Source organism: Hypanus sabinus, chromosome 22 (genome assembly GCF_030144855.1).
Source record: "Hypanus sabinus isolate sHypSab1 chromosome 22, sHypSab1.hap1, whole genome shotgun sequence".
In the NCBI taxonomy this organism is placed as follows: domain Eukaryota; kingdom Metazoa; phylum Chordata; class Chondrichthyes; order Myliobatiformes; family Dasyatidae; genus Hypanus; species Hypanus sabinus.
In genome coordinates, this window is record NC_082727.1 from 51,735,561 (window position 1) to 51,753,625 (window position 18,065).

The window sequence follows — 18,065 nt, forward strand, 5'->3', positions numbered from 1 at the left end:
GTAAGTATATTATTCAAATTAATTAAGATAAGTTAAGCCATAGTTAATTGTCCACCTTTGACATTTTCCAGACTGAATATGGAAACTATCATTGATAAAGGATGAAGTTCTTCTCGTGTTCTGTAATTTTTCACGGCACTTTACTGTTCTGTTTCTCAGTAAAGTGATAGATCTAAGGATGCTGTTGTTTTTATAAAATCAGTTATGATTATTTGTCCACTGGTTAAGCAGGGCTTCCAGTGAAGAGTTTAAAAACTTTTCAAAAATAGATTTAAACATCCTTTTTGACATTTTTTGATAATTTGTTTTATTGCTTCATCTCCTTAAAACAGTGATCCATGTGTCATACATTTACTCCACGTTCTTTTGGACCGTATTTGGGTATGGTATTTGAAGTACTGCATCATGCTGAAAAATCTTTTGAGAGCAGTGAAAGGTTAAACATTTTTCTAATGAATGCTGCATAATTAATGAACTCAAAAGGCTCCAACAGTGAATCAGAAAGCAATCTTCTCCATCCACTGAAATGATAGGATTACGGGTTCTACTTTAATTACTAGTGACAGGCCGGAAATTCCTTCGTCAACATTGACGCTGTAGTTGATCATTCCACTCAACCTTTAAAATTCTCCTTAATATTTCATGGAAGAGACTATATTTGCAAATTTGCAGCATTATATTAAGATTGTCCTGTAAATTGAGTTGGAACTGATGGAGGTTGTCACCAAATTCATTTTCAGAATCAATGTACCACTTGTTCTTCAGATGATGGTGACGATGGACTTGGATATTTTCTGATGATCACCCCCCTCTCTACTTGGAGGGAGCTATTGTCTGCTCTCACAGCGTGGGATTAGGTGGCCACTGTCTGTTATCTATTGACCAATTATCACCCTAAGCGAATGGGTGCAAAACAGCATTCCTTTGGAGTCAAGTTCTATACACGTTTTCATGCTCCTCAATGGGAAATTAAAATGAGACAACAATTGTTAATAGGTAAAAGAAAGCACCAAAATATCCCCTGTCAAACTGTCAAATAAAATGCAAAATAATCATTTATGGAATATCAGATTTCTTCACACATGTAGATAGGTGAACGTATATGGTGACGTTTGAGGTTTAAAAAATGAATTCGATTTGTTTTGTTAATGTTTAGATCAACCTAACCAGCAAGTGTATTATTCACTAAGTCTATTTAGGAACTGGTGCAGCTGAATCCTAACCCTTCTGGTTTTGGTTCCCTGAGGTTTGCTGACCCCTGCTCTGTTGACAAGGCTGCAAATTAGAGATTACATTCTGACCAATTTTCTTTGAGAGTTGGCAAAAGATGTTTTCTCTTCGTGGTAGTGATGTTTGTTGAATCTTGAGTTGGGTTGATATAGGTTAGCAAACGTGACTTTGCTTAGAAAATTAAAAATACAATTACAGCATGGCGCAGCAAAATTTCCACATTTTTCACTTTTTTAAAATTTAAATTTAATTTAAATACAAAATAAATTTCAATTTAATTTTAATTTCCAGAGTTTTCACAATCCATGTGCAAAAAAACCTTAAAATGTCAATAGACTGAAAGGATGATTCTAATTCTTTGCTTATGCGGTTTAAATTTCTATATTATCAACATTCCCTTTTGCTTGCAATTTACTTCCAGCTATTTTTGCTGGATTAGTATCTCATCAAGATGGATTTGAATTGTGCTGACAGTGAGGGATTGTCAGGGTTTTTTGCCTCTTTAATTCTCTCTTCCCCTTTTTACCACAAAGTATAAGGTCCTCCATTTATAGCAACGTTTAAAAAATGCAGAACGCATAAGCAATTTGCTAGGAAATTGCTTAGTGGCTTCATTTTAAAAATTGCGAATCTGCAGCATATGACCAGTGTAAGGTTTGGAATGAGCTCGGTTGATGTCACAAAGAGCAAAGGCTTTACTGGTTTAATATAGTGCTTAATCCATGAGCCCTGTCATACCAGTTGTCTGCACAAGCAGTGTCCCAAGCAGGAAAGGATAAATGTGTGGATTAAAGAATCTACCCTTTCTATCTGCAAGCTGACACACAAAGAGGATCTTTCATTTGGTCGTGGATTGAGGCTTGGTAACAAGGTGCGTCATTTTTTTGTTTCTTCTGATGTTTCTTTGGATTAATAATTCAAGCGGTACTTTGTAATAGAAAACCTGCAGTTGTTTGGTTCTGGAGTCCCACTGGGGCTCAGGTGAAACCAGCCTGCTTTGTTTCATGTTTTATAACCAGAGGTCCCGCCTCTTTAACTAAGCTGAAGTCATTTTATTCCAATGCCTGTCCCTAGCAAGCATACAACTGTTGGCTGCTCTCAGAGCTGGGACTCTAGCGGATGGTACAAAGACAACTGGGACAACAACAGCACATACGACTGCCAGAGGCCTAGCAGGAGACGAGGTTCGCTGACCTACTCCAGCAACGGTGTCTACGACGGCAGTGATAGCGTCAGAGTTCATGGTCGCGACATTGCAGGAGGGTATGAACATAATTACGAACATTACAGCCATCCAGATTCTGGGTTTGATGAAGATTATCCCAGTCGGTATGATCACAGACTTGTGAGAAAATCCTCTGAGTCCGATCTCTCTTGCTCCCATGAAAAGCAGGCCGTGATGACCGGACGCAACTCGGTGCCTCCACAGGATTACTATGGTGAGCCTGGCGTGGCGCTTAGGCCATCTGAAGAGGCACGGTTTTATAGGGATCATATGCTGAGCAGATCAGCGCCGAATTATGGGATGTCAAGTGGGAGAATGTCTTGGGACCACTCACAGGGGAGGCCCCCTCCCCCTCCTGAGGTAAACCGAGTGTACCATGATCCTTCTGGTAAGCTGGTTCATGACGGACAGAAAATACGTAGCCGAGATCCTTCTCCCGCCAGGTATGGCGCTGAAACTCCTCTCCCTCGTTATGGGGCTGAACCGCCACCTCTCTCTGGTAAGCAGATGTACAGTGTTGCCTCTGGTCAGCCACTGGACTCCACCAGCACACGACAGATTACTCCAACGTGCTTAGTCGTGGATCCTGCCACTGGGTCTCGGTGTGAGAACAGCTTGGATAGAATGCTGTGTCCTGGCACGCTAAACCAAAGCCGTAGGCCAGGAGTGGCAACTCGAATGATGTCTGATTACGGCACACACAGGGACGGTTTAATTTCAAAGCCCATTTATGATGGTTATGACAACACCATGCTGGCCCGCAGCCACCTTCCTGTGGGAATCCCCGGGCAAGACAACAAAGCTGAGTTTCTGGCGCTGCTGCGCTCGGAGGGTTTATCTGAGAGCACAATTGCAAACCTGCTGCAGCAAGGCTTCGATTCGACCAGCTTCCTGGCCATGCTGGAGGAGAACGATATCAAGTCTGTGGCGCCGAACCTGGGTCAGGCCCGTTTGCTGTCGCGGCTCGCCCACAATTGCAAGGTGGACATGCAGCTGCGGCAGGAGCTGCAGAGCAGTGGCGGCCGCATGAGAACGCGTTCAAACAGCTTCAGTCACAGGACCGAGCTAATGCGTAATGACTATGGCGTTCCGGCAGGGGTGGTCCCTTCGATGGATAATCCCACTGCTCAGCAGCTACCAATGGCTTTGCAACCAATGTCACCCAGGCTGGCCGAAGTGAGCCGCCGACCATCCAGTGCCCCTTCCCAACATCTCCTCGAAACTGCTAACTATGGGTCCTCTGGGTCTGGGAGACTTGGGGGCCATTTTCCAAGCGTGACAGGTTACAGCAGTCCCACCCCAATGGGGCTGCAGAACCTCCGATCAGGGCCTCTCTACCTCGCTCAGTCCGGAATAGCAATGAATACACAGCAGGCCACTCCAAATCCAGGGCCCAAGACTGCCTACTCGACTACTTACACTGTGCCCATAGAACTGATGACGAGGGAGCGCAGCTCAACTCAGTCTTTTATGCACAGCCCGCACAACAGTCCTCGGATTCTCCGAAAGCCAGGAACGCAGGTGGAGTCCACACTGGTACCTACAAGCTCAGCTTACCAGCTGGTGAACACTGCAAACCCAAAAGTGACCAGACGTACTGGACCTCCAGTCATTGTCTCCACAATGGCATCACCTGAACCAAGTAATGCATTTTTTACATTCTAGCTGTGTTTGATATATGTGCTATCACTCCTACTTAAGTGCTTTTATCTCTTGTTTTCTTTTTATGCTTGTGAGCAGAAAGGGATTGAAACCAGAGACTGATAGATTTTCTTTTCCATTTTATGGCCATTGTTTTTGTTTCACTGTTTTGACACACATTATCAAAAAAGATTATTGAAAATCCCTGTGTGTGCCGATCTGCATCTTCTCAATTAATTAGGTCAGTTGTCTTTCTATTAATGCAATAATTTGTGTCAAGGTGGGTTTATCCACTATATTATTGTAGCATGCAATTCTCACTGTAGAGAAATCAGCAGCCATCATTATGATACAGAATATTTCTATCCTGTAGGTCAAGTATTCATTAGACCAGCTCATATGTGTCTATAAACTGATCCTCTTGCCATTGTGCTTTCCTTTATTTGCTACAGAAGAGACTAAGGCTGATTATATTCTTATAACACTTTGTTACGTGAGCTCTCAGTGTTGTATCTATAGATCTGTATGCTGCAAAACAATAAAATAATCTAAAAACAATTAAAGAAGCAATTATCAGTCAGCTTTAACGTATAATAAAATATCCATTTTTAAAAATCTTTTATTGGACAGGAAAGAAAGTCAAGTTTTAAGCAACATTTTTGAAGAATGTATTATAGAAGTAGCAGTTAATCACTAGCAGTACTGTGTTTCATACCACTTCTGAACTATTTCAGTGGATTGGTTATTGCACTCATATTAAATTCTTACTTACTTACTGCCCAATATGCCGCTGACGTTTAGGGCAACAATGAAGGCCCTCCAAATCTGGTGGTGTTCAGGGCTTCCTTCATCATGTCAGTAGCTTCCTCTTGGTTTTCACTACTGCCAGTCATGCAAGTCCAGGGTGGAGACTCAGGAACAGCGTCGCACTCAGATGTAGAAGGATTCTACTTTGCTGCTTCTGAAAAAATTTTGTTTTACCAGTCAGAGTTGTTAACCCTGAGCTGAACCCCCAAACCTGGAGAACTGGTGGACCATTCTTAGTCTGTCCTCTACCCTTTGACCTGTTTGGCTTGGGCGACCCTGACACCAGCCAACATAGCTCTCCAGGTCATTGAGGTTTACAAGCCTCCAAAGCACAACAAGTTGTGGTCCTCTTGGAGGATTAAATTCTTGTCTGCCCTTTATTAATCCAAAGATAATAACTGTGTTAAAATAATGAAGCAAGAATTTAACTTCAATGTTAGCCAGTACCAAAAATATCACAAAAAAAAATTAATCTGTATAAGCATATTGATTAAGGTTTACATCTGGATTCAATTAGAAGTCTCCTTCAATTATCTCAAACAGGACATCAGATTTATTTTTATTGCAAGGGAAAATGTTAAATAAGCAATACTGAATGATTACCTATACCACAACAGAAAACTGATTCTCTGTGGTTTATTGAGGTACAATGCCTGCTTTCTTTGTTTCCCTGGCAGGAAGCATGTAGTCTATTTTAATTTTTCTTTGAAAAGTGTGGTTGAGCAGGAAAATAGTCAGTAACCTTTGATAGACCTAGCATTGCATGTCTTATGAGAACTAGCTACTAGACAAGTAACTAAATGTAAAGGTGGTTAGTTACACTCTGTCCAACATGAAGGCCACTATCCATGGAGAGTTCAGAGAATTGGCATTCAAATAGGAAAATGCTATCAGACACGACTACACAATACTGTATGAGTCATATCGGAACGCACCTACTTTTTTACCAGATAATCTTGTTAGATTTTTGAACTTCAATTTCCCCCCATTATTCAATTGGGTTGGTGAAAGTTCTTCACAAAATAATTTTAACAATAGTTGGACATATTTCCAGCCACACCCTTTCAAATAAACTATGTGCCGATTTTAAGTTGCAGTATTATACAGATTTCCTGTTTAGCAAGAGCGGGTTGGATCCCAGACATTATGAAGTCATGGGCATCTCAATAATTCCCCCCAGGTGAGTATTAAGCAATAAGTGATTGAAAGTTGGTTGTGATATTGAAAACTGTTCCAATTTGGATAACTTTTAGCACTTATGATATGGCAGAAGGTATTTTTGATAGCAATCTATTATTCAGAAACTAGAATTGATGAGAGGATGTAACTACAGATATTTATTAACCTTGGCTGTAAATTTTCTTTTATAAGCAAAGTTCAATGCTAAGTAAATCATGGCAACTCTATACTGCATGGGAAATACTTGGAAGTAAACCCACAGAGTCGGGCATTTCAGGATAATGGACTGAACAGGATGATGGCTAGGAAACGATGTTGGAAAGTAGATGATGGAAAATGATGGAAATTAGACCATATGATGTAGGAGCAGAATTAGGCCACTCAGCCCATCCAGTCTGCTTTGCCATTCCTTCATGACTGATTTATTATCCCTGTCAACCCCATTCTCTAGCCTTCTCCCTGTAAACTTTGACGTCCTTACTAACCAAGAACATATCAACCTCCATTTAAATATACCTAATGAGTTGGCCTTCACAGCTGGCTGTGGCAATGAATTCAACAGATTCTCCTTCCTCTGGCTAAAGAAATTCCTTCCCATCTCTCTATTCTGAGGCTGTGCCGCCTGGTCCTAGACCTGCCCACTATAGGAAATATCCTCTCCACGTCCACTGTATCTAGGCCTTTCAATATTTGATAGATTTCAATGAGATCTTCCCTCATTCTTCTAAACTCCAGTGAGTACAGGCCCAGAGCTATAAAATGTTCCTCATACATTAACCTTTTCATTCCCCAACTCACAGATAAGGGGCCCAAAACTGCACACATTACTCCAAGTGCAATTGGATCAAAGCCTCAGCTTTAATATTCTAGTCCTCTCGAAATGAAAGCCAACATTGCTTGTGCCTTCCTTGCCAAAGTACCACCAACTCAACCGACAAGTTAACCCTTAGGGAATCCTACACAAGGACTCCTAAATCCCTTTGCATCTCTGATTTTTGAACTTTCTCTCTGTTTATAAAATAGTCTATGGCATTATTCCATCTACCAAAATGTATAACCAAGTACTTCTCTAACTATATTCCAGATGCCACCACTTTACCCATTCTCCCAATCTGTTCAAGATCTTCTGCAGACTCCTTGTTTCCTCAATGCCATTTGCACCTCCACCTATCTTTGTAACATCTGCAAACTTGACTGCAAAGCCCATCAATTCTGTCATTCAAATTGTTGACATATGATGTGAAAAGAAGCGGTCTCAACATCAACCCCAGTGGGACACCACTGGACACGGGCAGCTAACCAGAATAGACCCCCTTTATTCCAACTCTGCTTCCTGCTGGTCAGCCAGTCTTCTATCCATGCTAGCATCTTTCCTGTAATACCATGGGCTTTCATCTTGTTAAGCTGCCTCATATGCAACACCTTGTCAAATCCACTGACCACAACCCCCCCCCCCCCCCCCCATCTAGCCTGTCTGTTATTTCCTCAAAGAATTCCAACAAATTTGTTAGGCAAGATTTCACCTGAAGGAAGCTATGCTAACTTTGGCCTCCTTCATCATGCTCTTCCACGTACCTTGAAACCTCAACTTTAATAATCAAGACCAACATTTTCCCAACCTCTGCAGTCAGACTAACTGGCCTATAAATTCCTTTCTTCTACCTCTCTCCCTTCTTAAAGAGTGGGGTGACACTTGTAATTTTCCAGTCTGCCAGAACCATTCCAGAATCTAGTGATTCATGAAAGATTATTACAAATGCCTCCACAATCTCTTCAGCTGCCTCTTTAAGAACCCTGATGTGTAGTCCATCTGGTCCAGGTGACTTACCTACCTTCAGACCTTTCAACTTCCCAAGCACATTCTCCTTAGTAATAGCAACTACACTCACTTCTGTCCCTGACACTTTGGAATGTCTGACATGCTGCTAGTATCTTCCATAGTGAAGACTGATGCAAACTACTATTTTAAGTTCATCCACCATTTCTTTGTTCCCCATTACTACCTCTCCAGCATCAAATTCTTGCCGTCCAATATCTACTCTCACCTCTTTTACTCTTTATATATCTGAAAAAGCTTTTGGTTACCTCTTTGATATTATTGGCTAGCTTACCTTCATATTTCGTCTTTTCTCTCCTTATGGCCTTTTCATTTGCCTTCTGTTGGTTTTTAAAAGCTATCCAATCCTATTAAGTTCCCACTAATTTTTGCTGTATTATGTGCTCTCTGTTTTACTTTTATGCTGTCTTTAACTTCCCTTGTCAGTCATGGTTGTCTCATCCCTCCTTTAGAATACTTATTCAACTTTCTGATGTATCTATCCTGCACCTTCTGAATTGCTCTCCTGCCATTATCCCTGATAGTGTCCCTTTCCAATCAACTTTACCCAGTTCCTCTCTCATGCTTCTGTAATTTCCTTTACTCCACTGTAATACTGATACATCTGACTTTAGCTTCTCCTTCTCAAATTGCAGGCTGAATTCTATCATATTATGATCACTGCCTCCTAAGGGTTCTTTTACCTTAAGCTCCTTAATCAAATCTGGTTCATGACAGAACACCCAGTCCAGAATTGCCTTTCCCCTACTGGGCTCAACCACAAGCTGCTCTGAAAAGGCATCTCATAGGCATTCTTCATATTCCCTCTCCTGGGATTCAGAACCAACCTGATTTTCCCAATCTACCTGCATATTGAAATTCCCCCATGACCATTGTAACATTGCCCTTATTACATGGATCTTCTATTTCCCATTGAAATTTATATCCCACATCCTGGCTACCGTTAGGGGGCCTGTATATAACTCTCATCAGGATCTCTTTACTCTTGCAGTTTCTTAACTCTACCCATGTGGATTCTACATCATCCAATCCTATGTCACCACTTTCTAAGGATTTGATTTCATTTTTGTCCCCTCTGCCTACCTTCCTGTCCTTTCCATAGAATGTGTATCTTTGTGTGTTAAGCTCCCATCTATAACCTTTTTTCAGTCACAAGTCAGTGATGACTGCAAGATCATAACTGCCAATCTCTAACTGCACTACAAGATCATCTACCTTATTCCAAACACTACATGGATTTAAATATAACACTACCGATCCTGTATTCATCACCCTTTTCCATTTTGCCCCCACGTTTCACTTCAGCTCATCCCACTGACTGCAATTTAACCCTGAGCTCTGTCTGTGCTTCATTACGGTCTCACTACACACTGCATCAACTTGTATACCAACTGCCCCATCCTCAGCCCTATCACTTTGGTTCACATCCCCCAGCCAAACTAGTTTAAAATCTCCCCATCGAGAGGATGTTCTGGGTGCAAGTGTTGCCACACAGTCCAATGCCAACGTAGCTTGCCCACAATGCTCAACAGGACAACACACAACACATCAAGCAGCAATGCAACAACAGCGAAACAAGACTTTGCCATGTTACTTTGTATTGGAGAATTATTGGTTTGGTATTTGTGATGAACTGAACAAAGCGACCAGAGAGACACTGAAGTTAGTGGATATAGAAGTCATTATTCAGCAAAATGAGCAGCGAGGATCATATTGAGATACTCTCAGAAGAAGAGGCCTGCTCGATCCATTATTACACGACATTTTATATGCTAAAGGTCAAAAGTAACAGCAGGACAATTCTATACTTAAAATGTATCTACAATGCTTTCTTTGAATCACATGTAATTTTCAAACACCTCCATCTTCACACCCACACTCCAGACACCCAAAGTGAATGTTAATTCCCACTGATTCTGGGCCATATTCATGCACATGCAGGCATCTGAGGTCAACTGGAGTGTTTGAAATCAACCCCAAAATGCAGCTTCAGGAAGACCATTTTTCAGAGCTGCATTTTAAGTTCAATCTGCAATCCACGTTCAGGTCTGAAGACTGGCTGCTGTTGAAATTAGTATTTGCTATATACCCTAACTCCAGAAGACACCCTAACAGTATTAGGGCATTGACTCTGGTGAATTTACATGTATATGAATATAAACTGCTATTGAGTTTGCCTTGATAGCAGTTTATATTGCTTGGACTGTTTTTATCTAAATATGCAGCCTAGTATTCAGATGCAAAATTATCATTTTAGTAGAAGCCCTTTAATAGTATTAAAAAAGCCTGATTAAGGTGCGTTAACCAGTTATTTCACCCTGAACTTGTATTGACAGGCTAAAGTTATTGTTGTTACCAATAACATTAACATTTCCCTCAGAGACACTGCAGCCTACCTCTGGTGAACTCTGGTCCCTTGTCTGATGCCGACTGTGCTCAACTACAAGTTCAAGGGGACCCCTGACACCTGTGTTATAGTCATAGTTTATCCAGCCAATCCCCTTTCTTTTAAAGCAATTCTCAACCAGAAGATGAATTTTTGTTTAAACTTCTCAACATTATTTCAATTGCTAAATAAAGATTGGCAAGTAAATGATTAAACATGAACATGAAATTTCATTTCGTTTTAATTTTACAATCCTTTGTCATTTCAGAATATCACGATAGATTTGTTTCCTTGGAGCCAAATAGTTTGCTAAGCAGCAATTTGGTTTAGAAAGCCATTATAATTCATTCAGACTACATGTAATCGACTGTGAGATTTTCAAGATATTTTACAGTGGGACTTGTTCATAAATAGCTCAAATTTGCAGCATTTTGAGTGATTTCATCAGGTCTGGTGGAAAAGATCATAAACAGCACTGCTCCCTCTAAGGTGCGCAGCTGCGCAGCAACTGAAATGCCCCTGTGCACATAGCCACTGTTGCCGGGTGGCTGGAATTTTCTTTTAGACAATGTTTTATTAAAGTGTCACATATTTTTCAAGCTGTTAAAAATTTTCTATGGAGCAATGGTTCATCCACACAGCTTTTTAAAAAAATTAGAGCAAGCTTAGAGGAAGGAAGAGTGGATCACTGCCAGAAGCTACTGGACCCCTGCATTCAGAAGTCCAGAAGTTGCTGTTAGTTCCACAGAATAATGAACAGTGAACATCATTATTCTGAGCCATTGCTTTGATAGACATGCAGATTAAGCTACTAGAAGTTGAGAACTATTGTTTGGTTGAGGATGGCAGAATATTAAATCTTCAAATTCACCCAGCCCTTGCTGCTCTCAGCTCCAAAGAGAAGAATAAATAAAATGGAAATCCCAAGTCAATTAAGTGGTATGATACTGTTGCACTTCGCTATTGAATGTTCAGCAATTTCTTTATTTTGATGGGCAAAATTAGCCACTTCTGTGACGGATGATAAGTAGCCAAGCATTTTTCTTTTAATTTTAAATACAACTTGAGTAGTTCCTGCAGATTTTTAAAATGTTGTTTCAGTGTGTTGTTCCAAGCTGATAACAAAAATTTCAGACCTCCCTCCCAGTGGAATGTTCTGATGGGAAAAGTCAATTTATGGATTACTTCCTTGGTTGGTTTCTATAAATATACTTAAGCAATCGTTTCAGCTTAAGTCAAAAAGGGCAATCTGTTTAGGATGTAAAACGTTCATTTGATATTGGGTGAAGACTATTCATTACTAGAGTATTAATGGGGTTTCTTGGCCTGAAAACTGCGTAGCTTAATGGGTCAAATGTCAGTCACAAGTGCAAAACTTACCCAGTTGAAAAATATCTGTTCTGCTGGCCGATTGGACCAGTTGCTCGATGACAGTACATTGAGGAACACATCTGCTTTCATAGCCGAGTCTTATTAAAGGCAACTCCTGACTGGAGAGGAAACATTGGTTCTCTGGATCCACCTGTCAACTCTAGGCTGCTAGGAAATCTAATAAGCAGCTAACCCACCTTTGTCAATTTTTGAACTATTAATTTACACAGGTTCTACTGAGTAATCAAGGTTAAAGTCGATACCCTCGTCTTCTCCAAAAGAAATCCTCTGCCTGGAGGTTCATTTGAACCGTGAATCATCCTTTAATTCATTCTGTTAATATTGTCTCTGATCATACACAGGTTTAGCTTCATACTCCTGAAGCTTCCAAGCAGTTAAACAACAGTCCAGTGCCTGCTGCCTGAGTTCATTACTTGATTTATTGTAAATCCACAATATCCTTCTCTTTAATTCCTGATCTGCTTTCTGTGATCCTTCTGAGTACTGAGTCTAGAGTATTTGTTACTTATCCTGGGGTACTGTCAGTTAACAAGAAAACCCTCTATGTTCTGATGAAAGGTCAATGATCAAAAGCGTTAGCTCATTTACTCTATTCACAGATGCTGCCTGACCCACTGCGTTTCCGGTGTATTGTACTTTCATTTCCGACTAACAGCATTATTTTACTTTTGCGTCTTCCATGTACGCTAGGTAATTACCTAATCCACTAACAAACCCTCTTATCTAAAGGGCACAGGGGCTTTGGATGTTGTGGGGTTTTTTTTTACCTATTTATTCCGTTGTGAGATATAAACATCTTGTTTATGATTCATTTAATTTGCCCTGAAATAGGCTGTTAAGAAAAAAACCACATTGGTTGAACCTGCTGTTGCATTTAGCTCATACCAAATAAAGGTGGCAGATTTTCATCCCTGTGGGATATTTTGGAACCAGATGGGTTTTTACAACAAACATCATTTCATAGTTACCGATGTTAGTTTTTTTATTATTTTAATAACTTGAATGATTTACTTTGGAGGGATTTATGCTCCTATCTGCAAACTGCAGGTATATTAATTTGCCCACCATGCTATTGTAACACTCACAGGATTTATTGTATGATAACCTAGGACAATGTTTTATAGGACAAATAGTATAAGACACACAGAAAGCTGGAGGAACTCAGCAGGTCAGCCAGCTTCTATGAAAATGAATGAGCTGAGGTTTACTAGCAATAATGAGCTGGAACTAAATAAACTTCACTGCTCCCCCACCTAAAACCTATTTTCCCTTGGGCAAGGAACAGCAAAGGTCTCTTTCGTGTGTCATGTAATGCTGAGTTTGAGCTGAGACCCTTCATCAGGACTGGAAAGGAAGGGGAAAGATGCCAGAATAAATACAGTGGTGTGCAAACGTTTGGGCACCCCGGTCAAAATTTCTGTTACTGTGAATAGCTAAGCGAGTAAAAGGTGACCTGATTTCCAAAAGGCATAGAGTTAAAGATGACGCATTTTTTTAATATTTTAAGCAATATTACTTTTTTTATTTCCATCTTTTACAGTTTCAAAATAACAAAAAAATAATAGAGCCCAAAGCAAAAGTTTGGGCACCCTGCATGGTCAGTGCTTAGTAACACCCTCTTTGGCAAGTATCACAGCTTGTAAATGCTTTCTGTTGCCAGCTAAGAGTCGTTCAATTCTTGTTTGGGGGATTTCTGCTCATTCTTCCTTACAAAAGGCTTCTAGCACCGTGTCATATGACATGGGTGATCATGGTCTTTCCATTACCATGATTGTTCTTGGCAAATTTTTCTACAAAAGTGGTTCCCCATTGCCTTCTTCTGGTGGTGTCTTTACAAGATGGGTGACCTCCGGCCATTATCAGAACTCTTCAGAAATTGTCAATGGTCATATACCCGGGACTTGTGATAAGCACCAGCTGCTCATACAGCCATCCACCACCTGCTCCCATGGCTTCACATGACCCTGATCAGGGGGCTAGGGAGGTGCTACACCTTGTCCAAGTGTGACCTGCAGGCTAGCGGAGGGAAGGGCCTCGTCTCTACCCCAGCACCATCAGCTCTAATTCTTGCCCCCACTTGCCCTTGTGGTTGTGCATATCCCTGATCTAAACACACATGGCAGATCTTTCACCAGTGCTTGGTCAGGATGTCTTCACTCTATAGCTTATGATTTGACTTGCAGTGCACTCAGAAGGAAACTTGCCACTATCTTCTCTAATAATTCCCAACTCTGCTTCTGTTACCCACAACTTACGATGGCCATAAGTGATTGAGGACAAGCTCAGTTTAGCTTTGTTACCCACTCCCACTACCCCTTGACCCCACCGCCTGCTCATGCCCACGGTTTATGACCTCCTGGTCCTCACAGTCCAGACTGGGAGGCTGTGCTGTGGAGAGCGGTGAGGTACTGGGACTGGCTGGGACAAATTCATTGGCTTCAAGAGCGGGAACAATGAGGGGAGGAAAAACAGGAGAAAAGACAAAACAAAAAAGCCGACAGGATAACAAAAAAAAACAGCAATGTTTGTACAATTAAAGTTAATAAGTGAACAGGAACCATCAGACAAACAGCCAAAACGATGGCATGTATAATAGTGAGACAACAGATCCACAAGGCACCTGCCTCTTAGTAGATAAAGCACTAACAAGGTTCTTTATACAATTGGAAACGATCATCTATCTGCATTCTTTAATACAGATTGGCACTTGAGGAAAATTAGAAATACATAAAACCGCATGACAACAAAACAAGGCTATGAAAGCAGCAGGGGAAAGGAACAAAACAAATAGCTGCAGATAAAATAATAGGGAAAGCATTATTGAAAGAGACAGCTTGGAACATATTTCCCCTCAAGCCCTTATAAGCATCCTTTGGTATATGAGCATGTTGAGATTTGTCAGGAGAACTGCACAACAAAACCGTTGTGATGGAGAGACCTACAGCTACTAAAATGTGCAATGCGGATAACACACTTCAAATAAGATAAAGAGCCCAAAAATAGAAACAAGTTGAAAATAATACACGAGGCATAAGTGAAATAGGATTCAAATTGCATACTGATCTGGATAAGTGGATTCTATTTCGTAACCACAGATACTGCATAATTAGCTGAGTATTTCCATCATTTTCTGATATTTGTTTCAGGTTTCAGCATCTGCCGTTCCATTCAGTTTACTACTGAGCTCCAGGTTTTTCCTGCTCTTTGTTTAAAGTACTCCTGCATGATTATTTGTGCTGTGGTCATTGTTCTGAACTTCCACAAAAAAGGCTACAGGGAGAAGGCTGGGGAGTGGGGCAGGAGGGGAGTAAGGAACAGCCAGGATTGAACGGTGGAGCAGACTCAATATCCAAATGGCCAGATTCTGCTCCTGTGTCACTGTTCATCTTTTTAATGCCCCTCTTTATTATCAAAACTTCTTTAAGTGTCCTCTTTGATTTACCCTTGCCAGATGAGAGGGCTGTAGCTTGCTCCAGAATTGTGCAAAAGTCTTAGGCACATATATATGGCTGGTGTGCCAAAGACCTTTGCACAGGACTGTAGTAATTTTATGTATTGCACTGTACTGCTGCCACAAAATAAACTAATTTCATCACATATGTGTATAATGATAAACCTGATTCTGATATGGGTCTCTATTGTGGACAGAGCGTGGGAAGGGACAGGGAGAGGGGAGTCATGGTTGAGAAAATGGGGAGGGAGCGGGAAACACAAGAGAAACATTCTGTAACGATCAATAAACCAATTGTTTGGAATCAAATCACTTTGCCTGGTGCCTCAGGACTGGGTGTGTCTGCACCCACTCCACCCCCAGCCCTGGCATTCCTCTGCCACCTGTCCCACATCCTCCCACAGCACTCCACCCTTGCCATTGGCAATACTCTACACCCTTTCCCAATGCTAGATTTACAAACTTGCTCTCTGCTCCATATTAACAAATACAATACTGTTGAAAGGTCTTCGGCACCCTAACAATATATATGTGTCTTAAGACTTTTGCATAGTATTATATAAAAATATATATATATACATATAAACAATTCGTGCAAACATTGCAGGGAAGTTGCAGTATCTATTTCTACCTGCAGGTTAAGTGGAGATAAAATACTTCATTATGGGTGAGAAATCTGACAAACACAAATCGACCTTCTCCTTGCAATAAACCTGCAATGAAATATGCATACGGTGCTATCATATTCCCTTGGTTTGAAATTATATTGACAAAATAGCATCATTGATGTCTTTCCTGCACTATAGAAATACTCATTAAAATTCATTAAAGTCACAAGCACACAATGTGCTTTCAGACAAGAATAATCACTGCCGGGCCTGCGACGATGATGAGCAGTCGACTCCCAAACAGTCTACACATGAGGCTGACTGTTCACTATTATATTGCTGCTTACAAGTTATTTAATGGAGCACCCCTGGAAAGACACTTATCCTGTCACAACTGATTACAATATTTAATACCCAAATACTTAATAAGTTACTAAACCAGAACCCGTACATCAGATTCCATGAGAGAAACGGAGACTGGTGTACATGCTAACATCTCATCAATGCTGAATGTTCCCGTGACTGCAACTAACGATATGAAAACACACTGGAGTAGTTCAGGAGAAACCACAACTGCAATACTACATTTCATCCTAATAATAATCACAGCAGGTAGACCGTATTCACTATTGATATACACATTAGCCAAGCTAATGATATAAGTGAATGCTAAAACAAAAATATCTGTAGCAAGGTCACATCTTGTTAGTTTGAAATCCTCACTGAATGGAAGTTACTTCATTTATAACTGAATGGCAATTCCATGCCGGCAAGATGAATTTTGACAAAATTTGGAAAAGAAAAGCTCAATTTGCCGACAGATATTCAGTGGCAATAAAACCCAAAACATTTTCTACAGCAAAGTCCCAACAAATGACTCAGAGAGAAATAGACATCTAATTCTGTTACCTGTGTATCCAATTTAAATACATGGGCCCTGAATTTATTGAAGAACTAATGGTAGGTTTAAGAATATTAATTGTGCACTTCAAAAAAAAATTCTCAGTGATGAATTACTAGTCAACTTCTTTTTCACTTCATCACCATTAGCTTCACTCTTGATTTACTGGTCCATCTATTTAGTATCTTATTTCGCATGTTCCATTCTGAACCTTATATGTTATTGTGTAAACTACTTCATATCAGTACTTGCTAAAAGCACTCACTCTCTCCCACACTCCACCCCCACCCTTTAACTCTAATCCCCCTCCCTGTCCCCCTTCTCCTCACTCTTCTCCCTTTCCTCTCTTCCCTCCCTCTCTCCCCTCCTCCCAACTCCCCACTCCTTCTCACATCCTTTCTTTCTTCTCTCCCTCCCTTCTCTCCCTCTTCTTCCTATCTCCTCTCCCCCTTCCACCTCCCTCTCCTGTTCCCTATCCCACACCCTCCCCCTATTCTCCCTTCCTCTCCATCTCTCTTTCCCTCTGCCTCCTCTCCCTCCCATTGTCTCTGCCCTGTTCTCCTCCACACGCACCAGCCAGAGCCACTGTCTTCCTTCTCCCTGTACATCCAGAGTACAGTACCTCCGTCATTATAGATCATATTTTGTCTTCTAGCCTTGCTTAATGCATTATTAATTGTTTATCTTAGTTATGGCTATTTTTGTACTTAGAGAGGTGAAAATACTGATCAATGTTACGTCAGATTGCTCATATTTTACACTAAAAAAGTAACTGCAACAAACTCGTTTGCATAAGCTTAACATTCGTTGCTCTAGTAATTTTAGCTGATGATGGCCTGATTGCAGAATGGATCTGAAAACATATTCCTTAATTGTGTGTTGCTAGGTTACAGGGGGTTTGACCATAATCAGAGAGAGATTATGGACTCATTTTAGTTGCTGAAAGGTTTAACCAAAGGAGGACTTGGAGAAAATTGCTTTTGGATTTTTGATGTATGCAGTTATTCATGCAAAACATTAACCAATCATCAGAATTATTATTCATACTAGTAATATGATACATGTAACATATTCATTTTCAAAAACAAAAGTAATGAACCACTAATCTCTTGTCTTTTTATTTAAAAAAAAAGTAGAATTGAGTTGACCTTTATTAATTCTTAAGCCTTCCAGGAAATTTCCATCATTGTGTGATACATCTTTTTATAATGGCAGATTATTCATCCCTTAATATACATGAATGAAAATAAAGAACATGGGCTTGTTACAGGTGAAATTTCTTACTTCAGAGAACTTAATGTTTAAAATTAATATGAAGAAGATTGGCTTGCTGCAGATGGAATTTATTATATTTCTATGAACTTACATTTTTAAAAAAACTGGAGTGCATTATTGAGAAAAATTTTTA

General features: G+C 40.4%; 1 protein-coding gene across 9 annotated transcripts in view; it reads left to right on the forward strand.

Moving 5' to 3' along the window:
- The window catches only part of ctbp2a (C-terminal binding protein 2a), a 304,686-nt gene that overhangs the window by 167,010 nt on the left and 119,611 nt on the right, over window positions 1-18,065 (forward strand). Inside the window, exon 2 of one of the 9 annotated variants that reach the window (XM_059947715.1) lies at window positions 2,305-4,097. The exons of 6 other annotated variants lie outside the window; for them this stretch is intronic. In XM_059947715.1, the coding sequence (XP_059803698.1) occupies window positions 2,630-4,097 (1,468 nt within the window). In that variant the 5' untranslated portion in view covers window positions 2,305-2,629. Of the gene's footprint in view, window positions 1-44; window positions 4,098-18,065 lie in introns of those variants that run through there. 2 more of the 9 variants (XR_009507482.1, XM_059947712.1) reach the window with 2 other exon arrangements.